Here is a 25,038-nt window from a genome sequence, read left to right on the forward strand (position 1 = left end):
CAGCAGGAAAAACAGCAGGAAGAAGGTACACTGTCCATCCTGGAAATGCCTAGAGAGGACAATGTGTGTGGAGCATAGCAGAACTGTGTACTAGGAGCTTGGAACAGACAAGAATGCTTGACTGGGAGTGTTTTGTTACCCACAGGTTGTTATCCTGCTACCTCTTCACTTAAGTGGGAAAAATGTTCAGATGCAAACCCCTGCCAGCACAGTCTTTTCTTCTCACACCAAGACCAGAGGAATCATGCCAAGAGCTTGGCTATGTAAAGTAGCATGCTCCTGAAGTCAGAGAGAGGTCTAAGGAGCCCCTTCAGCTTCCTTATTCACCATTTTCTTCCTTATTTCTACTCTTCTTCTCCTAGGAGAATGTTTCCAGCCATGAGAGTGAAAATTACAGGCTTGGATCCCCACCAGCAGTATTATATTGCCATGGACATTGTGCCTGTGGATAACAAGAGATACAGGTAAGCTTTTTAAGGAACTTTGTGAGAACTTACTGTCAATGACAGCCTAGGAAAAAACACATGCCATTACACACCCCTGCAAAGGTGTGTTGGAGGAGACCATTTTGATTTACACCAACATAGTTGATTTAACCACAGTAATGAAACAAAAACCAGAGGTTTGATATACTCTCTTGCTCTTCTGGATTGAAATATTGTTCTTTTCAAATAGCAGTTTTTAATCAGGGGGATCTCTAGCATGAATTTCACAGTTGACATGATTAGCATTGGCTGTTGAAGGGAAAGGAGAACTGGAGTTATCAATGGGGAGTCTGGAGCCTCTAAAATTACTTCAGCAAGAAAGAAATAGGCAAGTAGCAGCTGAACCAAGATGAGCATCTAAGATCTGGCCTGAACTTAAATGAGTGTTTTTTTTAAAAAAAGCATTCACTGTCCAGCAGAGCAGGGAACGTGGGGATATGGGCCCTGACTTACAGTGTGGAGCCATTGACAAACCCTCTGGTGAATATTCACCAGAGATTTAAGCTGAGCTGAAAGACAGAAAGAAGAGTTTTCTCTGATACTACTGGGTTTTCTGATCTTAAAAAGTCCTCTGGAAAACTCGTGGTTCTCTGCATCCCAGAAAACTATCCAGACAGTGGTGATTTATCTTTACTCATTAAAAGACCTCTGAGAGCAAGTCTGTTCCCCAAATAGTCTTGACTGCACCACATTTCAAGGATTCAAGAACTGATTCTCCGCTTCAGATGCTAAATGTTATATTTTTGGTCTCAGATAGTGCAGAGTGTTTTTCAGAAAAATGCGTTTCCTGGGAAGCATCAAGGTAGTGTCTGATACTCAGCTGGCAGGTTTTCCCCTTTCTTTGAGTGTGGTTCTGATAGCATTACCATTGGAAAGAAGTAGATTTTCATATAGTTTGTTTCTTGCTCTGCTAGAGCAAACTAGCAATGGAAAGAACAGATTCCAGATTTTTTTTTTTTTTTTTCATTTCTTGTGAAAAGTCAGGAAGTGAGTCACTGTTTGTAGGTGAGGACTGAAATAGCTTACCAGAGCTGAGTAGAGACCCAGTGAGGGGCAGCACAGGGCAAAACTCAGAGGTGTTAGCAGAACTGTTTGTGAAATTCTTTAGGCTTTAGGAGGCACAGGACAGAAAGAAAAAAAGGTATCTAGGCAAAGCTGGGGTAGAGAAATTTATGGCATAAATAGGATGGGTAGATCTGGAACACATTAGATCATAAATGACCAGGAATATAAAAATTATTTTTCCCTCTAATGCCAACATTTGTAATACTATATGGAATTTCCTATTTTGCAACATTTTCAACCAGAAATTCTGTTTTATCTGTTGTTCTAGTGGTATCCATTGGATTTTGCCCTTTCTGGCTGAAGATGTGTTTTGCACAGTCTGGCATGGCAGCCAGGGCAGATTTCTGGAACTTACAGGGCATTTTTAAATATTTTCAGAGAGGGCTTTGTTTACCCATATTTTTCTGCCTCTTCCTCTGGCTCAGAGAGGGTTAAGGAGCTGAGAAGGCACATGTGGCAGCGTTTTACATGGAAAATAACTGCAAAGGTGGTTTTAATAAGGAATCAAGTCTGAACAAGTGGCTCAGGGGTAATCTGGCTTTCATTTAGAAGGTAGGAGGTTGCAATAAAGCACATTCTCCCCTGACCACAAATGAGAGCTTGGGGTGTGTGTGGCAGGGTGGCAGGGGAGGGGAGCCCTGGAAATGTTCTTCCAGTGAGTGACAACTTCCCTTAGCCATCTCCCTTTCCTCTTTCAGGTATGTGTATCACAGTTCCAAGTGGATGGTGGCTGGTAATGCTGACTCCCCAGTGCCCCCAAGGGTTTACATCCATCCTGACTCGCTGGCTTCTGGAGACACCTGGATGAGGCAGGTGGTCAGTTTTGACAAGCTCAAGCTGACCAACAACGAGCTTGATGATCAAGGCCACGTAAGTAAAATGCTAATCCTAGTGCCTGCTTCCCCAGCCTCACTCCTCTCAGACTACAAAGGGTGCAGCTGATGCTTTGATGCTTCTGTGTCCTGCTGAGCACAACCTATAGCCACTCTCCAGGGTTATGGAGGATTTTTCCTTACTTCAATGCTTTTCTTCAAAACATTGCTTTATCCTATAAATTGATGAAGCACCTTCCTCTCTGGTCCTGACACAAACTTGGTCTCATATATGCTTGTAAGAGAAGGGTGGTTTTCTTCATATTAGCACTTACTCCATCCCTGCTTCCTTATACATCTGGATGTAGAGTAGAATATAAAAAAAAATAAAATTAAAATATTTTTCCTTCTTTTGTTTTCTCTTCAGATTATTTTACATTCAATGCACAAGTACCAGCCCCGTGTTCATGTCATCCGCAAGGATTTTAGCAGTGATCTTTCTCCTACAAAGCCAGTTCCTTCAGGAGATGGGGTGAAAACCTTCAACTTCCCTGAGACTGTCTTCACCACAGTGACAGCCTACCAAAACCAACAGGTAAAGATCCTTCAGAATCCTTTTTTTAGGGTGTTGATAAAAATATTAATGTGCTTTCATGCTTCAGACATAAGAAATGGAGCTCAAGAATGGTGTAAACTTCTCAGAATCACTGGTTGTTGTTTTTTTTTTCTGCACAAAATGTTTGCAATGGGGTACTATGTAAATATGAGGTGTCTAGCCAGAAAACCACCTGGCAGAAAAGGTGCCTGCAGGTTTTACTGTAAAGTAGATGAGATCAACCATAAAAAAATGCATTGTGTTCATGTTTCCTTGCTGCCTCATGGTACAAACTACAGTGTCCTGTCCCCACTGCAATTTTAAGGCAGTACAACTAGTCCATCTCTGTTGTCTCACAAAGAAAACACATAGCTGGTCTTTTTGTTAGCTGGGAAGAAAAAACTTGTAGAGAGGAACAATCTTACCAGTTTGTTGACAAAAGAAGCCTTTGAACATAAGCAGCAGTAGTCCGTGTATTAATTCACGTTAATATAGTTCACATCTTTAGGGTCCCTTCCAACCCTAGACAGTCCATGATTCTATGACTTGATTCAGTTTTTGCACAGTTCCCAGTGGAGAGTGTTACTATTGACTTCAGATATCCTGAAGAAAAGATGTTGCCGTGGTGGGATCATATCTGTAGAGACCTTGACTACTGTCCTTTGATCTGCCCTTTTTCTTAAACTAGTCATCACAGAATCATTAAGGTTGGAAGGAACCTTAAAGATCATCAAGTTCCAACCCTCTGCCACGAGCAGGGAACTCTACCACTGGATCAGGTTGCACAAAACCTCATCCAACCTGGCCTTAAAAACCTCCAGGGATGGGGCATCAGCAATTCCTCACCACCCTTATACTGAAGAATTTCTTCCTAATATCTAACCTAAATCTCTCCTGTCTCAGTTTAAAACCATTACCACTTGTCCTATCACTATCTTCGCTGATGAAAAGCACCTCCCCAGCTTTCCTGTAGCCCCTTTCAAGTACTGAAAGGCCACTATAAGGTCTCCTTGGAGCTTTCTCTTCTCCAGGCTGAACAGCCCCAACTCTCCCAGCATCTTCATGGCAAAGGTGCTCCAGCCCTCTGATCATCTTGGTGGCCTTTCTCTGGACCCTCTCCAACACGCTCCTGTCTTTCTTGTGCTGAGGGCACCAGAGATGTACACAGTGTTCCAGGTGGGGTCTGACCAGAGCAGAGCAGAGGGGCAGAATCACCTCCCTGGCTCTGCTGGCCACACTGCTTTTGATGCAGCCCAGGATGCAGTTGCTCTCTGGGCTCCAGCACACACTGGTGGCTCATGTCGAGCTTCTCATCAACTACCACCCCCAAGTCCTTCTCCTCAGGACTGCTCTCCAGCCATTCTTCCCCCAGCCTCTATTTGTGCCTGGGGTTGTGCCAACCCAGGTGCAGGACCTTGCACTTGGCCTTGTTGAACTTCATGAGGCTGGCACTGACCCACCTCTCCAGCCTGTCCTGGTGGGTAGCACTAAGAAATGTAATCTCAGTGCACACTGGCATTTGATTACAGAATTCCCTATCTATCCCTATTTTCTCCAAAGCTATGATATTTTTAAGAGGATATTAATTGCTGGAAAAGCATGAGCATTTGAGAATGTATGAATTCAAGTATGCAAGCATTTGAGCCACAGCAAAAACATGGAAAGGCCTTGCTGTGGATTTCACGTTTTCTTCACATTCTCCTTTAGTGGCCAGTGAAAGGCTATGCTCTAGTCTTGGAGAAGGTGGCCTGATTCATGGCTTCTGCAGGCAAGTTCATTGCACACACTGAGTGCTCCTTATATCCACCCATTCCTTTTGCAATCTCCTTATGTATTGCTCACCTGCCAGTTACCTCTGCCTCAAGGATTCCCCTCAACCTTCACACCACCTCTGTCATGCTTTGGGCTCAGTGTGCTCCTTTTCTCTTATTCATGTACGTGTACTCCCTATTTTATTCTCAGGTGAGTGGTGCTGTGCACATCCCATTCCACTTTCCTGCCATTTTCCTTCTAGGGGCAGGGGTTGTGATGACATTATAAGGGTTGTGTAAAATAATTTTTTCCCAGCCATGGCAATTTTTTCCCAGCCACGCTGGTGGAGCTTTTTGCCATGTCAATAGTGTGTCCACTTAGAAAGAAAAGGTACTGTTGTAAGCTAGGATGAGGGTATGAACCGGCTTGGAAGAAAAATAATCTGTTACCAAGTCTGTTAGGGAAATAGGTTATACAAGTTTCTGCCATAAATTGCAGAAAAGTCTTGAGTCAGAAATGGTGAAGTAAATATTTTTTCCATGACAACATCTGTGCTTCTGAAGAATGACTTAATGAACTCAGTCAGTGTAATTATATTTATTATTCTTGAACCGAGAGACAGACCCATGTCGAGTCAGCTCAGGGCAGATTGTAGTATTTAGCCAATTTATAACAGTTGTGAATTGCAACAATTTGGTGAACTGTTACATTTTTATTTGGTAAAATTTAAGAGAGCACATGTGCTCACTGTAGTGCTCCCATGACTGCTTCTGGATGTGCATTTCTTACTTTTTCTCTGCCTGGTCCTCTTGAATTGACTTAAACTGGGATTCAAAATGAATCAAGTATTCCAGCAGATAAAAAATACTGCCAAGCAATGGTAGGTTTGCTGTCATTGCAGCATTTGAAATTTCCTGCCCCCCTCGCCCAAACACCACAAACTTGTAACTGTTGACCAGACATGGAAAGAGGATAGAGAAAGGAGAAGGAATGACAGGAAAGAAACTTGTTGTTCTTCCCTAATTACCAGACCTATAAGACATAATTATGCAGGTAAGGGAGGTGCTGGGGGAGGGATCTCTGTCAGACACTGTCTCTGTAAGCCACCTACCTCACTGTGAAGAAAAACTGAAATTTCTTCCTGTCTTTCTGAATTCCAAACATTTGGGCATTTTAGCCCTACTAAATTGCTGGGTGGATGATAAAAATGTAAGTGAAGGAGATTCTGATGGACTTGAGAAACCTTTTCATTAAAAATCAAATGTAAATCCCCTGAATTTGCCTGCATGCCCTTCAGTGGCTGTAAAGCTTTGTCTTACTGGGAGAAGCATCTCTGGAAACAATTGTAAAATGTTAGCAAATCCACCGCAGGGATTCCCTCTGCTGTAATTCCATCCTCTGCAGAACATATCTGTCTCCATACACACAAGTCCCTGGACAGCTGCAAAGTCAGGCTAGCAGAAATTAAGTTCACAAATTAAGCTTCGGCAAAAATAGGAGCTGCATTCCAGATCTGAGGTTAATATCCAGAGTTAAGGGCTTGGTTCTGATGGAAACAAGCCACCTGCAAATCCCCTTCAGGTCAGTCTGTATTACACTATTCCCTTTTAAGCAGTTTCAGCAAAAACACCTCAAATATGATGGGATCTGGAGATCTCACTCTCTTTTCACTCCAGAGACAAAGTCTCTGGGCCAAGGTAAGACTGGTAGAGGAAAGCTCTTGTGACACATGGGGCTGGGGAGTAGCCAACAGGCAGTATGATGCCATGGGCTGTAAGGTCAAAATCCCAATATTATTTTCCGTTATTACCAACACGAGATTCATGTCTAAAAATAAAGCAGGAAGGAAGATTCCCCAAAATCACTCAGTCCAGCTTTTGTCTTCTTTTAGAAGGGGGAAAAAAAGAAAAAAAAAAGGAAAAAAAAAAAGGTTCCCAAACCAGAAAACCCTTGAAGGGCAGCCCAGATGCTGAGCAGAACAGCAGCACCTTCTGTACGTGACTGGGTGGCCAGCTGCCCTCTTTGGACAGGCTGTGCTGGTCTGGCCTTTTTCTCCTTAATATTGTTTGAAGGTCCACGAGTGCACCCAGCTACCTGGGTATCTAGAGTGTTGAGGATGGAATAACCCAGATACCAGCCAAACCTGAGCAGTATGCCTGCTTCTTCCCAAGGCTGTTGTTGAATTGTAACTCCTGGGCTTTCACGACTGGGCTGGAGGTGTGTTTCTCCTTTAGGAGCAGCTTCTCAGCCCCAACACCGTGCCAGGTTTCCTGATGCTGCCAGATTTCTGCTTTTGGCACCATTCATTTGCTAAGCAGAGAATCTTAGCAACTTTAGTATAAGGACAGGAAGGGCAACTTTAATATAATTTTGGGGAAACATGTGTGAAAGACTATCTTACAGGTGGTTTGGACAGGAGTGGTAGACATCACTAATTTTCACTTTTTGAAAGAAAGAAAAAACCGGGGAGATCAACTGATTCTCTTTTTCTTCCTTTGTAGATCACCAGATTAAAAATTGACAGAAACCCCTTTGCTAAAGGTTTCAGAGATTCTGGGAGAAACAGGTAAGAGGAGTTTTTTTTGTGTTTCCTCACTGATCTGCTCTCTCCTTCCCCTGATGAGTGTACAGGGCTTGTGTCTAAGGCCAAGGAAAGCTTTCTGTGATCCTAATTAATTTTTACAGGAGAAGTTTGCTGTAGGCTATTTCTTGAGGAATCAGAAGGACTGTTTTACTTTGACTAAACAAATCCAGTGTAGAATGATGGTTTCCTTAGAAAATACTTTCCAAGGGAGCCAGCAGGACTGAACCCATTTCTTCTTAGAAGTCTCCTCCTGTGCTGCTACTACCTCTGGCTGGTTCTTGCAGTCCCAAACCTTGACAGAGGGTTTTAGATGTTCTTAGACAACATATCTGTAAAGACAGATTACTGCTTTCCTTCTTCACAACATTTTTTCTGTGGCTCTATGTTTTTTGCTGTCATTTTCTGTTCACTGCTACCTCAATACCTCTTATGCTACTGCTATCTTCAAGGCTGTTTTTATTTGTATGTGAATGTTGCTGCTCTTCTGTTTGGTTTTGTGGTGGTGGTGTTTTTTGTTTGTTTGTTTTCTGTTGAACAATTAATTTGTTTATGTTTGTTTCTGTTATTTTCATGTTCCTCTGAGCTTTTCCATTTGTCATTGAGAAACAGATTAAAAATGTTAGTTAGGGTCTCTAGTCAGTTATTAGTAATGGATCTTTAAGATGCCTTCCAATCTGAACCAACATATGATAAACTGCTCAGGTGTTACTGATATTGGTGCCATGATATCCAAAAAATTAGGTAAAATAAATTAAGTTATTAAAGATATTGTAGAGTTTCTTAAAAAAAAATATTTTTTTTGTTACTAAAATGAAGAACATAGAAAAATGGAGGATTAATGAATAGGTCACAGGCTAACACTGCAAAATAGTGAAAATTGTAGGAAAGGAGACCTAGACGCTTTTGTTTGTTCATTATTTTATGTAGAGCTGGCTGAAGGGCATTTTAAAATTTTAATTTTCACACGGAATTCACAAACTTGGAACACAAATACTTGTTTTTTATTAGAAGAAAAATAAAGTTTCTGATAGCTTTGCAGGATAGAGGTGCAAAAACCTACAAGTTTCAAACGATTTCAGTTTTTCTCCAGTGATGTCAGTTTTTTTCATTTTGACTTGCTTAATTTTGTCAGGATTTTTATGAAAAGATTAAGTAGAAAACCTTAAACGTTATTTAGAATACGTTATGTTTTAACAACACAATAGTAAAACCAGAAGTTTACAAAAAAACAACCATCCACCAAAGCTATTGTGTTAGTAAAAGACATTACAAAGTTATCAAAAAATAAGAAGAAAGTTCAAACAAAGTTTCAACTTTTTCTGCCATTCATGAATGGAGCAGCGTGCGCAGCAGATCTTAGTCTTTCAGATCTAAATGATGTGGGTATCCTCTAAATCAGTGTGGCAAAGGCTTTAATCATTACATCAATTACAGAATTAGACATGTATGACTACAAGAACCCTAGGGTTGGAAGGCAAGGCTCTGAGTGTGCATAGCAGAGTGAAAGTTGTGTGCGTAGCCCTCCTTTCCTGTCCCCATGGGCACTGTAATTCAGTGTTCACTTGCATGCTTCTCTTGTGCATGTTCACCAGGACCTCTGCCTCCCTCATGGTTTGTGTAGGAAGTGTTCAGTGACTGGGCAAGTGGCCCCTGTTCCCACCACCCCTTTCAGCACTACACTTTCTGTGGTCAGAAAGGTGACATCTTACTGACCCAGCCACATCCTACACAGCTCCTCTGGTCTCATCTTACTTCAGCTCTGCAAAAGGATGTTACTGCCCTTATTTAATTTCTACCATAAGCACTAGTTTTGATAATTAAGGCATATGTGATTTTTACTCTGCTTTTCTCTTCTGGGTGGGGAAGTAGTGTAGACCCTGGGTAAAAGTGTTCCCTGCGTGCAGAGATACAGCTGCACTGGAGGCTGGGCTTAGGAGAGGGATTGATGCAGTTCCAGGTATGTGGTGGGCTAGATGAACATGGAAGGCATTAATAAGGTCCTAGCTCAGTGAATTTCGACAGTTTCATGAAAAGGTTGGGAATTACTGATCTTTGTGGCTCATTGATTTAAGAAAGGGCAGGAAATTGCTACATGGCTGCAGCTGTGGGGAGGGCTCAGTAGGGCTCTCTGCTGATGTAAAGAGGAATTAAAATCTTTAAGGTATTACACATCAAAGAGAGCAGCCTGAGGCTTTAGGAAGAAAAAACAGGCAAAGCTATTTGCAAGCATATCTAGCAGTCAGGCGCCTGCCCCACAAGCAGGACTCTGACTAAGGCTGCATCACTGTTGGCAACTAGCAGAGGACACTCCAAGGCTCAGCTGCTCCCTTTCAAGAGGACACATGCATGGATGTACACATGGAATGGGGAAAAGCCTTAAGGTCCAAGCTGTGAGAGGAAAGACCTCTGCAAATGGGACTTTTTAAAACCATGCTGGCTGACTCCTCTTCCCCTTGTAACTTTTTAATCTCATCAGGATTGGTGGTCAACCTGTGTGATCATCCTGATGTTCCCACATCATCACAACTTTGGTCAGCTACAGTCCATCAAGCTGGAGCTGGAGATCATCCCACTGAAAATGCAGGCCTCCTTTGAAAAAGAAATAGGGTAACTTGAAAAAGGCCCATTTGTGAAGCAGTCAAGTGTATGTCCAAGGGATTTTCTCTTTAAGGTCTTAAAGAAAAAAAAGTGTGGCAGCAGCAGGGGCCACAGAATGTCTGCGGCTGCTCTGGGGCATCGTATCCCAGAGACACTGGGATACTGAATCAGAGTCATGCCTAGAGTTTATTTCCCATCAAATGATGAAAAAAAACCCAACACACCAACAACAGAAAAAGTAACAGAGCACACTGGGAGAACTGGGCCACTTCTTCCCTAGAACATTTCCCTTCTGCTCTGTTTGGAGGGTTTTGTATGAAATGGAGAGGGATGTTTTTCCTTCATTTATTTCTTATTTTGATATTGTTTTACTGTTACTTCTGTTATTAACTGTTGCAGAAATGATGGGATTGACTGTTGTTTTTAAAACTATTTTCCCTTTTAAATATTTTACTTCTGTCAGGTCACAGCCTTCCCCTTTGGTTGCCTATGACTGTGGTCTCACTTCATTAGTACAAGAGACTGCTAAAACTATGCTGTTCTGGGACACCCCATCATTATGTCAGTGCCTGTATCCATCTGGGGGAGTGATCTTTTCACGGATCCCTTCCTGGATCTCCTTTAGTTGTTTGCATGGTTTTCTCCTTTCACAGCTGACTGCCTTGGGCATTGCACTGGGAGAAGTAGTGAGGTATTTCAGTGGGAAGGATGGAAACAGCTCAGCAGCTGGATGTTGTTCCACAGTCTTTGAGCACTCAAACCATGTTAACTAATGGTGTTTAGCAATGGAGCCAACAGCCTTGATGGATTAGGGGGTCAGCCTGTATTAGAAGGCTGAACCTCAGTTTCCGCTTATTAGAGATTCCCTTTACATAATCTTTGCTTTATCTGCAAAAGCATGTGGTGCATCTGTAGAAGTGAAATGAGTCCTGGTGGTGAAAGGGATACCTGCATCATGTACACACAAGGCAGGTATTCCTTGGTTCCTTTCCTGAGCTTCAAGAGACTGAGAACCAGATTTTTTGACATATGGAGCTCAGCTCGCCAAATGTTTGGATGGTGAAGGTGCAGGTTTAATGCCACAGAGCCTATTTTTGGAGATGAAGTAAAGTTCATTTGACAGTGGGATGCTTGTGGGACCTCCTTATCCAGTAGGAAGTCAGAAAGGACAACCATCAGGAAACCCAGCAGGGTGAGGGAATTAAAAAAAACAACAAGATGAAGGCAAGCAACAACACTTTCCTTTCAGATGTGGGCAGCTGAGGTGGATAAAAGTTGTTTGTGTTGGAAATGCTCTTTGAGCTTTTGTCTAAGGTAAAAGAGCCAGGAGGGTGCTTGGAGCCAGTAGTTTGGCTTCCCCAGTGAACAATGAAGCGATGACCTGAATCCTGCATGCAGTGGGAATGGCAAGGTCAGCCATATGGGATGGATTATGGAGGTGCACAGATAGCTCGTACATCTTTTTTCATTTTTCAGAGAATGGAACTGTTTCATTTATTGCCTATTATTAAAACTTTATAGCACCAGAAAAAAAATAAAAATGAGTGAAATAGAGAGAATTTTGGATACCTTCTAAAGGACTGACCTTATTAAAATAAAGCTGGCAGTCAGTTCTCTTCTCATACTTTTTTTTTACTTCCTTCATAAAGATGGTGTGAGAGGGGAGGGTTTATGGCCTGATAGACAATTTGAAGTCAATTTTTCAGTGCAGCTCTTTGGAAGAGAAAGTGGATGCCACATGGATAATGTTCAGCATGCTTGGTACCAGCAGCCCTCACCAAAGCCCAAAATAAGTTGCTGAGGTTTCAGAAAAGCTGAAAACAATTATTTTTTTTGTCAGCATTTATTTCTGTCTCAAAATGTCTCTTCATAGGCCAGGTGGGCTTTGTTTTCCCTGTTAGGGGATGGAACACACACAGAATAGCACTCAGTATTTCTGCTGACTAGGAGAGCATTACCTTTCAGTCCTGTGGTGGAGGTCTGTGATGTGGCTCTGGATATCTTGGTAGCACACTAATATCATATACTGCTCTGGGAGAGCATTCTCTAGGAGAATGCTGTGGGAGATGCTATCAAAGGCTTTACTAAAGTCCAGGTAGACAATGTCTACAGCCTTTTCCTCATCCACTCAGTGAGGAACCTGGTCATGGAAGGAGATCAAGTTGGTCAGGCAGGACCTGCCCTTCCTGAAGCTATGCTGGCTGGGCATGAGCCTCTGGTTGTCCTGCAGTTACCACATGAGTGCACTCAAGATGAGCATCTCCATGATTTTCCCTGGTAAGGCTGATGGGCCTGTAGTTCTCTGGATCCTTCTTCTGGCATTCTTGTAGATGGGTGACATTGGCAAAACGGGGTGGTATGTGCCTAGCACATTAGCATGGGAGGCTGCTGTGTCATGGATCTTGTCTGATGCATGGAAAAATATGAAAGTTCTGCTTAGACACTATTTCAGAAACACCAAAAAGAGATTTAAGAAAATACTCAGCACCACAAATGAGGGAAAGAAGGTTGATATGGTATACAAGGACCCAAATTTGTATATAAGAGAAGTGGACATATCTTTGAGCTCCGTCACACATATACTTAGGAAGAGTGTTTTATAATGCATGTTCAACTTGTGCACACCTCTGGGACAGTAAAGGACCCTAATTTGGGGCAGGAAGAGGAAAGAGGTGGAAGAGGTCACTTACAGCCAGCTGTGGAGTTTGGCATCTATTCTTTAGGTAGCTGTGGCTGCAGTGCTGCCTGGAGCATTACATGGCAAACTGTGAATCTGGTGAAGCCATAAGGATGCTGCCAGCAGTTGCAATGTGGAAAGTGGAAGGTGTCAGGAGCAGTGCCCACAGCAAAGGAGCTGCTCTAGACCTGCTCGCCTGGAGCAGGAGGAAGAAGGTCCCTGGTGGCATCCTTCCTTCTGTGGGCATGCAGGACAGGAATAGAGCAGCTTTCCAAGCTGCTCCAGTACCCTCAGTGCTGCCATTTACCCTCTGTGGGCTCAGAGGCACAGGGGAGTCCAGCCACTGAACGCAGTATATGGCTCCTGATTTTCTCTTTCGTTTTGTTATCTCCTGACTATTCTCTTTTTGCATTTTCTTTTACAAGTACTTGCAAGAACTGTATTGCTGCAGGGGAAAGTGGTAGACAGAAAGCTAGAAACTGAGTCAAGCTGAGCTGAGAATGATGCAGGCTCCAGGCAGAGGCAGGGGTAATAACTTTAGCCCCCCTTCACTGTTTCCCTGAGCCACCTCCTGTTAAGGGTTGGATTTTACTGGAAGGGAGTCACGAAAGCAGAACTAGAAGTCAGAAGCTGGTGCAGAGGGAGGTTATGTGTGAGGGTACCTAATGACTGAACTAGACTGGGAGAACACAGGTTTTAGTGAGCTGGCCTCCCTCCTTCCTTGTGTAATCCTGGTGGTAGACACAGAGCAACTGGATCAGCACAGCTGGAACTTTCAATCTGCGTGTCTGGAAGTATTAGTTGGTTTTAATCATCAAGACAAGTCCTTTCAACAGTAGTCCTTGTTGCCCTGTGACTTGCTCAGGTCATTCTGTGCCCCCTGGATATGTGGCAGTAGAAGGTCCTCCCTCAGTTTTTGGGCTGAGGTTCATTTATAAGGCTGCAAAAATGTACCATTCTCTGCCCGACTGCGTGTGCTGAAGAGCAGATGGAGTCTGACCATGTGTAGCTTTCTCACAGAGGTGAGAGGAGGAAATCCTGGGAGTGGAACCAGTAGTGGAAGAGTTGGTTTTGTACACAGAGCCCAGCTCAGCAGATGGGTTCACATTCTGCTCTGCCTTGTTGTCTTTGAGCTCCATGAGCTGGCAGAGGCCAGTGTATTAACCAAATAGTTTTGTTGTAATGTGCTCAGCACTAGTGTGAGACTGCTATGCAGAGATGTCTTCTGTTTCTACTTCTAACAGCTTAGCAGCTAATAAACACCATGCAACAACCTCTCTTCTAAACCTCCTCTTAAAATACAGAGTTTGGTTTGCCAACTCCAATGTATTTAAAGCATCCGAGCTTCCGGGGAGACTTTGGAAAGTTAACTGAGTGAGTGGAGGCACGTGCAGAAAGACATTTTCAGAAGCAAAAGGCAGCTCCAGTATCAGCTCAACATCTGATGAGAGGCTCTGGGGATGTTAGAGCCTTTTGCATTGAAAGGGGATATGTTCTCACATCAGACGAAGAATCTGGAGTCGTGTTTGGTCAGTGCGAGGGCTATAACCTGCTGCTGGAAAAGAGGCAGGGGAAGGCAAGGAATGGGGAACATAGCAATATGCAGGTTCCACAGAGGAGAGCCCTTCCTGGGAAGAAACTCCAGGGGATTGTGTCATAAAGAGCATGGGGGTCTTTTCATGACAGTGCACTGTCTCCTCACTGAGAGACTTTCATCAGGGCTAGCAGTCTGTGGTGAAAATAAGAACAAATCTGAGACCCTGGCCTTTCCAGAGGAAAAGTTCTCACTTGGTTTCCAGCTTTTTCTCTTTGGTACTGTCTTTGTGGTGAGTTAGGAGCCCAAAGCAGAGATGTGACTTATCTTTTGTAAAAAAACATCTTAGGCATTTCTAGTTGAAGTCCAAACCCAAGGAGATTCCCTTTTGGATGGCTTCCCGTAGCACTTCAAAGCAGTGTCCAGAATTAGGAGGGGGAGAAAGGCAATTCACAAAATCTCTCTGATTCTGAAGGCTGAATCCCAGACCCCCCTTGTTTGCATCACAGTGAATCCACAAAGTGTGGAAGCCTGCTCTTCTGCAAAGCAGGCGTGGAGGAGCTGATGGTCATGTGTGCCCTGCAAAACAGACAGAAAGTTTTGGATCCTTGTTAAGGAACAAAACCAAACCAAACCAAAAAAAAAAAAAAAAAAAGAAGAAAAAAAAAGAGAGAGAGAGAAAGGTTCTGGAAGATTGTTAATAGCTTCTGAACTCCTGGGCTGGTCCCTTTACTCCAGTGGCTAGTACCTGTGCAGGAAGGCTTGCTTGAGGAATTCACAGATGCCAAGGTGACCTTTAGGTGGCTGCTGGCAGCCTGTCAAGCGAGGTCAGAGCCCTCTTCCCCCAGTGCTAATACCCTTGCCAGCTGACTGACATTCCTCTCTCCTTGTTTTATTTTCCTTGCACAGGACAGGGCTGGAGGCCATCATGGAGACCTATGCCTTCTGGAGGCCCCCCGTGCGCACCCTCACCTTTGAAGACTTCACTACCATGCAGAAGCAGCAAGGTGAGTGTACAACGGCCGCGCAAAGAGCTGCAGAAAGAGCAATAGCAGAGGGTGTAAGAGCAGCCATGCACCCTGCTCTGCTGTGGTTCACGTAGCTTGTTGAGCTCTTCACTGCTGTGGAAGGACACCCAGCAGAGGTGCAGTGCAACCAGTCCATCTTTCTGGGGTTCCCAGTGCACCTAAGAGCTAGAAGGAGGACCAGAAAGGAGTGCAGGGTTGGGAGAACCAGCCCAAGTACACAGCATGGTTTAAGTGTGCAGAGAGCACAGAGAGACAGAGGAAAGACTCTAGCATGTCAGACACGTTGTTCCCTGTTTCCACTTAGTGTCTGCCATTTGTGTGGCAATAGAAGGGGGAGGGGTGTGCGTCCTCTGGAAGCTTTAGGAGACCAGAAATGTGCCTCTCTCCAGGATCATGCTGTGTCTCTTTCAAAACCTGGTGGCCTTGCCGGAGAGATTTTCTGTTAGTAGGAGGCTGGGAAGAATTATTGGGTAGGCCAAGTGTTTTCCGCGTGTTCATGCTGTGTCTTTTCATAGCTTCTGCCCTTTACATCTCTCATTTGTTAAGTAGGGCTTTCATCTCCAGTTTCAGGCTGTGTTACTATTTTTTTTTGCACCAATAGGACTTCCCTATTTACTTCATTGCAGCTATTTCTAGTTAAAAACACAGTGATCACTGGGAAGAGAGCTACCAGGGCAACCTGATATCTTTTATTTTTGTTTGTTTGGCTTTTTTGTTTATTTGTTTGGTTTTGTTTTTTTGTTTGGTTGGTTTTTTTCCCCCAATATAAACGCAAGAAAAGAAACAACTCAAAGTTGTGTGCAAATGTGACATCTGTGAGGTTAAACAACCAAAACCAAACTCAGGCCCTGTGTTGCAGATTCTCCAGCCTCTCACCTTTGAGCTTGACATCACCCCAAGACTTCCCTGTAGACCTCAAATCGATCTGGGGATGGTGTGGTCTCCTCCAGAGGGAGAGCAGCAGCTGGGGCTGCCCATCACAGGGCAGGAGGAGCTCTGCACATGCTCAGGGGCATGTGTGGAGGAGCACTCGCAGTGAGGTGTGCAGTCAGAGATGGGTTAAAACAGGGATTCAGAAACATTTTCATCACTCACCTAAATAGAAACTTAACAGCCTCTTCTCCTGGTCATGGCTGCTGCTGCAGCCTCCCTCCTCTGCCTCAGACCCTCTTCGGGCTTGCACACCTCCCCTCCCACTGGTTATCAGATAACATCCTGGTGGCAACTCCAGCTACTGCTTACGTGGTAAAGTAATATTAGGAAAGGAAAATATTTCATGTATTTTTAGCTTGTTTTAATATAGTTTGGCAGCTGAAAAACCAGGAAGCAAGCCAGTACCCTGTGACCAGCCTGCTCAGTGCAGACCACCACCACTGCACCACAGACCTCTAGGTTTAGGACAGCCCTTAACTAACGTTTTATCTGCAGGTTGGTCTCAAAACTTAAAACTCACTACAAAGCAGTGCTCTTGAGCTCTGCATTTAGCCACGCAAACGACTTCAAGGTAATAAACTAGAAATATTTCCTCCATCATACTGCTCACCTCTCCAGTGGTTGCTGTGAGAAGCTGACCCTGGACTCACTGATACATGCAAAACCAAGGGGCAAACACAGTTTATTCTAATTTCTGGCATCTGAGAAAGCCCCCAAGGGCAAGCACAAATATTCTGGTCTAAAGACCATGGAATTGTTGGCAGAAAACACAACAAATGCTGAGGTGGCTTCAAGCCACGTGTGATTCCTCCCTCCAAACCCAAGATAACCAGGATGTACAGTGCCCATACCTCTTCCTGTACTTGCTTTCAAGCACATGAACTGTGTGACAAGTGAATAAATCACTGCTGTTTAACAGCTGACTTCAGTGTAAGCTGTTGCATCTCGGCTCCTCTGAGCCTTAGCCAGTCTTTTTGTGTAAGAGACTTCCCTGGAACTTGACTCCTCTCTCCCACCTGAAGCTTCAGCTTCATGCTGTTTTCTCATACCCTGCATATTTAAGAATTAGAAGTTTCCAGAGTAGTATTTTAATTAACAGACAGTTTAATTCTAGATCATGCTATTGTCTCCAAAGCTGGGTGGATATATGGCATTTTGTCAAGGTTTGACTCCAGATTGGCAACTGAACCAGTGACAATAAACACTTGAGGATTTGCAAGCCTCCATTTTGTCCTTTGAATTGTTGGGAAAATGCACTGTGGCTGCAGGAGACTTTTGGGACTAGAAGTGTACTCTGCAGCCTGAGAGGACTTCATACTTCCTGCAGAGAGACAAGATGAAAGCAGCAAAACCAGACACATGCTGAGGAAAAAACTTCATCAATGAGGAGCAAGTTATGGTCGTTCAGCCTAGTAATGAGGGAGACAGTACATAATAGCACTGAAATAAGATGCTGCCTGTGGTGGGTAGGAAAAAAACCATAGGCTCCAGTTATATGAAATCTATAAAAGTGCTAGAACAGATCACCTGAAGGAACTGTGAAATTCAGCTTTGAATGAGATGAGAGATGAGTCCCCATTACTGTGGTGGAAAAAATGATGCTTTGTTGTGCAGAAATTTGAGACTTCAGCAGCATCAATATGATGCCTTTGCTGCTTTCCAGCTGGATTTTTGTGTGCTATGGATTGCTATGGATTCTTAGCTCTTCTTTTGTCACTTGATAATTTTCTCATGAAATAAAGGTGTTACCTGCCTTTTCCAAAGCAGATTTGTCAAACAAACAAACAAAAAAAAGTCAAACTGAATTATTTGTTTAAGTTAGAGATTTTACTGATAGAAGTAACTGAATAGGTGAGAGAGATTTTTGGAGAGTGTGTAACTCATTGTCATGTATGCCAGCTTGGAAAAGTTGGCATTAGCATATATTAAAAAATAAATAGACTGATCTCAAAGCTGACATGATAAATATGAAAACACCATCCATTAAGCACAGTCACAGTGTTGCTGTGCAGGCTCCAGTACTCATTTATCCAGAACTAAAAGAAACAGTGGTGTTGCTAAAAGGTACAAATCTCATAAAGACTGCAGAGTGGACAGTAATAATGGGGCAAAGATGTGAAGAGCAATAGAGATTGCTTGGTAATCTGTGTGCATTCAGACAAAGCATGGCTTTTAGTTCAGGCAGATGCAATATCATGTGTCTAGTAACAAAACATAGGACATACAGAGCCACCAAGTGTGGTAGAAAGTATTGGCACTGATAAGAGCTTGGAGGTCTCAGTGGATAAGCCACTGCACATGCAAGGGACAGTGTAAGTTTTACTGTGATAGGAAAGGACATGAAATTTCTGGTGTAGGAAAAAAAAGAGTGGTAAGCAGTGGGGAGACAATTTCCTAGCTGAAAACTGACCTTACAATATACTGTTCCTCTTTATGTATTTTTAAGGGACAGAGATTGAAGAGGATTCAGGAAATAAAAGGTAGAATGATTTGTTGGAGAAGATGCCTAAGAATGAAAGCTCAGTTTGCATAGTTAATAAAAAAGAGGATTAAATACAGAATCTTTACAGCCTATGATATCTTGCGAAGACAAGAAAATGGGGTGTCTTTGTGTTACCCATCCTTGATAGACTCTTGTGTCTGTGATTTCCATGTTTTTATGACAACTGCGTGGAACACACTTCATTATGGTGGCTCTGATTTTTCTAATCTAATTGAATATTCATCCCTTTTTGTGGGATGTTCTCAGATAAGGAGAACAGAAATTCCCCCTCATCCACCTTCTTCATACAGTTAATGGTTTTTTACAGGTTTTTATGTCTCTCTCCTGTGCTTCTCCCAGTGAACAGTGCCAGTCATTTATTTTGTCTTCAAGTGGGAAGTTTTCCAGGTCCTTAATCATTGCTTTAAAAGCAACTCTGCACAGAGTATTCCAGATGCTCCCACATGATACAATTATCTAGAGGTATTATAATTTTTTCCACATTATCCTTTCTCCCATTCAACATGTATCCTGGTGCTTTGCTCACTTGTTTGGCCCAAGATGTATGATGAGCAAGGGCCACAGTGACATACTGAACTGATACTCAGTACACTGGATGCAGCTGTTTCATACAGGGATTAAATAACTTTCTAATCTACATAATGATAGGTTTCAGCTGCCACACAAACTGGAGAGCCTGACAGCATGACCAGTCACACAGATGTCTGGTGTGGCTGATGCTAGCAGTCCATGAGCTTTAGTTGCACATGTTGCCATCGAAGGGACGTGCATCAGTAAGTCTCTGCAGGTCTGTGACTTGAGGGGTCACCATGTTGCCCTACCAAGGAGAAGAACATACCTTTTCTGTCAGTGAAACCCTCTGACCTGAATGCAAAACCTGTTTTTTAGAGAACACAATCCAAAAGTCATCTCAGCTTCACAAGGGCAAGCACTGTGTTTGACACAATCACAGCAGATCTACAGCCAGTTTGAAAAAGAAAGTCCCCTTGAGCAAAAGCTTCCTCAAGTATGTTCAGAAAACGACAGTCCAGGAGAGGCTGACCTTCTGGAGAATGACGTCACTGGCTTTGCAATCTCCTTATTATAGGGAAAAGGGGGTTTGGGATTATTGGATGCACGTGGCACTGAGATGTGGGGAAAGCCAAGAATCTATTAAAATCTTTAATTGGGATAGATTTTCAAAATTCAGATTGAACCTCTTCCAGATTCTCATTATTAAAAGTGTGTGGCTCAGTTTCTTGATTTTAACAGGGAACATTAAAAAAAAAGAAAAAAAAGAAAGAAGGGGGGTGAGGGGAAGAGAGAATGAGTTCCAGTAACTCTGGATTGTGTCACTTTCCAAGAGTAAAAAGAGCCATTAGTGGCTCCTGGGTGAGATACAGTTTCCCACAAATTATTGAGATGAGCAGATTGCTATCAGTGACTGTAAGTTTTACCAGAACATAAAGGCTAGAAAGGCACTGTGACAATGCCAGAATAGTGATCAGTATCTGATCCTTTCTATAAAAGCTGATGACTTAGGCAAGAAATAGAAGTGAAGGTACCATAGCAGCTGGTAAAAAGAATTTACTCCTAAGCAGAATTTCAGGACCACTATGAGCAGTCACACGATGTGGTGTGTTGGCAGGTTTGCAGCACATACATTTTTACTTCACCATTAAATTACTGTTTTGATACGTGCACACCAAGGCTCGAAGAGCCAAATACCTTAGCTTGGACTGGTGAGTTCTCAAGACAGCTTTCCTTTCAAGTGGGGTTTATTTGCTTTAATAAGCTCCTTTGCTGAAGACTCTACCAATTGCTTTCAGGAGATCTAACCCATTTTCATTCAACTTGAGCACATCCATTGATCTTGCACTGGATACCTGAGGTAGAGAGGCCACCTATTAGGGAGTCTTTGTTAATGTGCCTCTGGTGCTGTTTTAGACAAACTTCAAGCTTTTGGTGGCAAAGAGGGGATGTGCTTCTCCCGGGTAAGACCTCTGTTGCTATCTTTGCTCTCAGCAGGTACCTCTGGTAGCAGCAGAAGTGCTTCTATCTGTAGAGCAGCATGCATATGCAGGCTGTTGATGGAGTACAGTTTCTCCTGTCTTCCTCTGAGAGGGGACAGTGTAGCACTTGAGTCTTGTGTCAGCAAGGCTATGCACAAAAGGCTCCCCTTTTACTGCTGCAAAGGAATAATGTTTTATTGTAGTAGTAGTAGTGAGTCCAGACAGACCCTAAGGCTGCACGATGTTTCAGGAGATGGGAGATGGATACCCTGAGCTGAAGTGTTACTGTTTTTCCAGCTTCTCTGTCTGTAAATGTTACCCTTTTTGGGCAGACATCACCTCAGTCTTGACGAAGTTTGTCTGTTCTGCTTGCTACTCATTTCTTCTTTTGGTACGCTCTTCTCCAAGTCGGGTGTGGTGCTCAGAGAGCTGCCCTGATTGAATGCACAATACGTATTAGTGTCAAATAGAGACAAGACTGAGCCCTTCAGAACTTGATCTGAAGGCATCAGAGGCACCTTGAGGCAGAAAGAAGCAAATAACTGTTAAGATCCTTTTGGCTTTATCTGAGATCCCAGATTCCCAAAATAGCACCTCCAAAAGAGCAGAGCTACTGATATCAAAGAAGGCTGAACAACAAGTGGCTGCTTGGCCACTTGTCTCCTGACAGCAGCCATTGATTCTCTCAGTCATGTCACCAGGATGATCTGGATGCTGCTTTCATTTCTAAATCAATTGTGAACGGTCTAGGCTATTGGCAGAGGTCAGATATCTGGGTTTGGTCTCAATTATGTTCTTGATTCTTTTGACCTTGAAGAGGAGATTTGAAACAGAGCAGTTGTTGCCAGAGTTATTGGGATCAAGAGCTGCTTTCTGCTGCATACTTCAAATGGCTAGTAGATTGCCTCATCTAAACGAAGCAACAGGGAACACACTGTTCCAGCTTCTTCTTGGTTGAGCTGCAGCAGTTTTTCTTTAGGGAAGGAGTGTTTCTGGGGCTTCAAGGTCTCATCTTTCACAGCGAAAAGTTAAAATACCCTCCTGAATTTGACATGAGGGTCTAAGAGTCGAAGTCTACGCTGCTCCCTGATGACCTGAAAGAAGCCTGAAGCACTCTGTTACTCCAAGGAGATGTTTATCCTGAAGTGTAATTACTGAAGCCTAAATCTTTGTTATATCATGGGTAGTGATCATATTTCACATGAATGAATGGAAGGGGACAATCATATTTGGAAGATTTGCACAATTTTCCCCCGAGTGGAACATTATTTTGCCATGAATAGAAAGTGGTGTGTGCTTTGAGCTTGCCATGATACTGAGACTTTATTCCACAGTTCAGAAATTTTGAACCACAGAGCCTCTGGGGTTTTCTATTTGTTTATTGCATGTTTTTATCATTTAATATGCTGGAGCTTCCAGGGCCTGTGTTGGCCCAAAGCAGTGTCCATCAAGAATGGCAGGAGAGGGTTGCAATTCAGTTTGCTTTTGTTGTCACGAAATAATTATAGAATCATAGAATTGTTTAGGTTGGAAGGGAACATTAAAGATCATCTAGATCCAACCCTCCTGCATGGGCAGAAACACCTCCCACTACGTTAGGTTGCTCAAAGTCCTGTCCAGTCTGTCCTTGTACACTTCCAGGGATGGAGCATTTACAGCTTCCCTGGGCAGCTTCTTCCAGTGTCTTACCACCCTCACAGTGAAGAACTTCTTCCTAATGTCTAGTTTAAATATATCCTCTTCCAGTTTATAGCCATTATCCCTTATTCTGTCACTACATGGCCTTAATAAAAAGTCTCTCCCCTGCTTTCCTTCAGGCCCCTTCAGGTACTGGAAGGATGCAATAAGGTCTACCTGGAGTCTTCTCATAACCCAACTCTCTCAGCCTGTCTTCATAGGAGAGGGGTTCCAGCCCTCTTGTAATCTTCTTGGTCCTCCTCTGGACTCTCTTCAGGAGCTCCATGTCCTTCTTGTGTTGGGGGCTCCAGAATTAGACACAGTACTCCAGATGGGGTCTCATGAGAGCAGAGTAGACGGAGAGAATCACCTCTCTTGAGCTGCTGACCATGCTTCTTTTGAAAGAAATCACCATGATTTTAGGTCATCTCAGATGAAAAGTTGCAGCACTTCTGTTGTGGCTTTCTGAAGGATTTGTGCCACAAGGAGTGCTTTTCTGCGTCCTGTTTTCATTCAGTGACATCCCCTGGGGTAGCTTTCATTATATGACCCCATTGTCATTGTCTGTGCCCAGCCAATGGTTGTAAATGTAAAGAACAGTGCATAATTATAAATTATAAGCAAATTTCTCTACTAAAGTAGGGTGCTCATCATTCTCCAAGCCTGACTTGATTTGATCTGCCTATATTTAAAGAAAGGAAATGAGACATTTTTGTAAGAGCTGAGGTGCATCTCACAGAAGTACCATGTGCGCCACGTTACATCTGCCTGCAGGCAGGACAGAAAGTCATGTCCAACAGGACATTCTTCTGGTACTTTGTGGAGTTGGCCCAAGAATCCCATGTGTTTATATGAGGAGCAGAAGCCCTTGTATTAACAACAGCCTAGGGGAACTGACAAGGGGATATTGTCTGACTTTTGGTAAAGCTTTCTTGGTGCTCTGCATATAGATGGGAAGGGAAATCAGATGTCCCAGATTGCACTTTTTGTCCACATTAGACACATGGATTGTTTATTTACAACTATGTCTTTAAAATATTTTATCTTGGAGGATGACTGAGGCAAGTTTTACCTCTAACTTTCTGACTTCTCTATGTTGCAGAAATCTGTAAGAGCTAAAGAGAAGTGTTATTCTGAGTTGTTCAAGATTTACCATTAAACCCAGTGATTCCTCTAATTTGAGGCAAGCTTATAAAAGTGATTCTTCTCTGTAATTTACTAACCTTAAATAAAATCTCCTTTAATTCCTTGTTTTTGTACCATATAGTATATGCTTTCCCCCGTATATCTGCTGCTGTAGCCATCCTTTTTGTGCTCTGACTTGTATCTCAAAGAACTACAAAGCTCTCTTTAAGTTTCCCCTACAAACACAGGAGCTTGGCATGAGGTAGACTTCTGGTTTCATTTGGGCCTTTTAAAGATTTTATCAGCAGATTAATAATTTGATAATTAGGCCAGGGATCTAGAGAGAAAACAGGCAGCTACACTCTATGAGGGCAGAAATGGCTCTCATTCCCCTGAAAAAGGGACATTTTCATTCCTAGACATGGGAAAGAACAAAGAAAGAGTCCAGCACATCACAGACCAGATGTCCCTTCCCTTACTTGTTGAGAAGACAAGGAAGAGGCAGCAAAGCTGTTTAGTTTTCCAAGGTGGTGAAGAAGGAACTGAGATGCGTAGTGGTGGCACAAGAAGGATGTGATTAAGAACCTTTCAATCCTTCTGAAGGTTGTAGGTTTGAGTTTTTGAAAATTAAGCATAGGAAGTGAGACCTCAGGCTGTCAGTTATACTTGTAAGACAAAAGCTGTCATGATTTGTGAGGGCAGGAGGGACTCCAGATTTTATGGCATTTAGATGCCTGTGGATGCAAGGAGGCATCGAGCAGGACTGGGGCACATGCTCCTTGAGTGCAGGAATGAATCCAGGTTTGTGCAAGGCCTGGCTCTGAAAGACATGAGATCAGATGATTACTGTAGCACTCTCTGGCCTCATAATCTACTAGTCAGATCACATGGCAATCTGCACAAACACTCCTTCATAACCAGCTCAGATTTCCACCTTTGGGTAAGCACTTAATTTTTGCTCTGTGACCGAAGGTACAGTAACTTGGAAGACATGGAGTAAGATTCTTAAGCCATCCTTAGGGTGCATGCATGTGCAAGTGTAAGAAAGGGATTTTGTCTTTTTGTTCAGTTTTGTTTCTCTGCATGCTTGGTGTCACTGTTATTCCCTGTTGTGTCCAAGGGTAGAATATTGCAAAACATTGGGAAGGATTGGTCTCTCCCATGCTTTAGAAAACCCCTTTGCATATGTGTACATGTCTGTAGAGCATTTTAAAAGTATTAGACTTTTCAAGAATGACTCAGAGTATGTCTGCGTGGACAGGCTCATCTGTCTGTGGTCCATGCTGACCAGACACATGCCAACTCCCAGCCAGCTCCATTTGGAAAGCTGGAGAGCTGCATTAGCATGGCTTTGTGCCCAAGTGAATATAAACTGCCTCTCAGGAGGGCTTATTAGCTCAAGCAAAGTGCCAGGAGGAGAGCTGCTAGCTAAATGAGTGACTAGTGGCCACAGCCCCTCTTTCCTGCAGCCTCGTGTGCTTGGACACATGCCTGTCCCACAGTGCAAATGCTGATGTGTTGGGCATGTAGCTCCTCCAGGAGACCAATCAGCAAGGCTGTGCACTGATCACTGCCAAGCATCTGGCCTTCAGGCTAGGTCCTGCTCAACTCTGAAGGTGGGACCAGATGGCTGGGCTGAGGCTGTGGGCCAGGCACTGCCCTGCTGTGCTGAGCACAGT

General features: G+C 43.3%; 1 protein-coding gene across 1 annotated transcript in view; it reads left to right on the forward strand.

Annotated features, from left to right (window-relative positions):
- Window positions 1-25,038, forward strand: part of TBX15 (T-box 15) — a 108,947-nt gene that overhangs the window by 77,387 nt on the left and 6,522 nt on the right. The window contains exons 3-7 of the mRNA XM_009993418.1: window positions 363-464; window positions 2,249-2,420; window positions 2,790-2,957; window positions 7,211-7,275; window positions 15,012-15,109. Of these exons, the coding sequence (XP_009991720.1) occupies window positions 363-464; window positions 2,249-2,420; window positions 2,790-2,957; window positions 7,211-7,275; window positions 15,012-15,109 (605 nt within the window). The remainder of the gene's footprint in view (window positions 1-362; window positions 465-2,248; window positions 2,421-2,789; window positions 2,958-7,210; window positions 7,276-15,011; window positions 15,110-25,038) is intronic.

Source organism: Chaetura pelagica, unplaced genomic scaffold, assembly GCF_000747805.2.
Source record: "Chaetura pelagica isolate M959 unplaced genomic scaffold, ChaPel_1.0 scaffold101, whole genome shotgun sequence".
Classification (NCBI taxonomy): Eukaryota; Metazoa; Chordata; class Aves; order Apodiformes; family Apodidae; genus Chaetura; species Chaetura pelagica.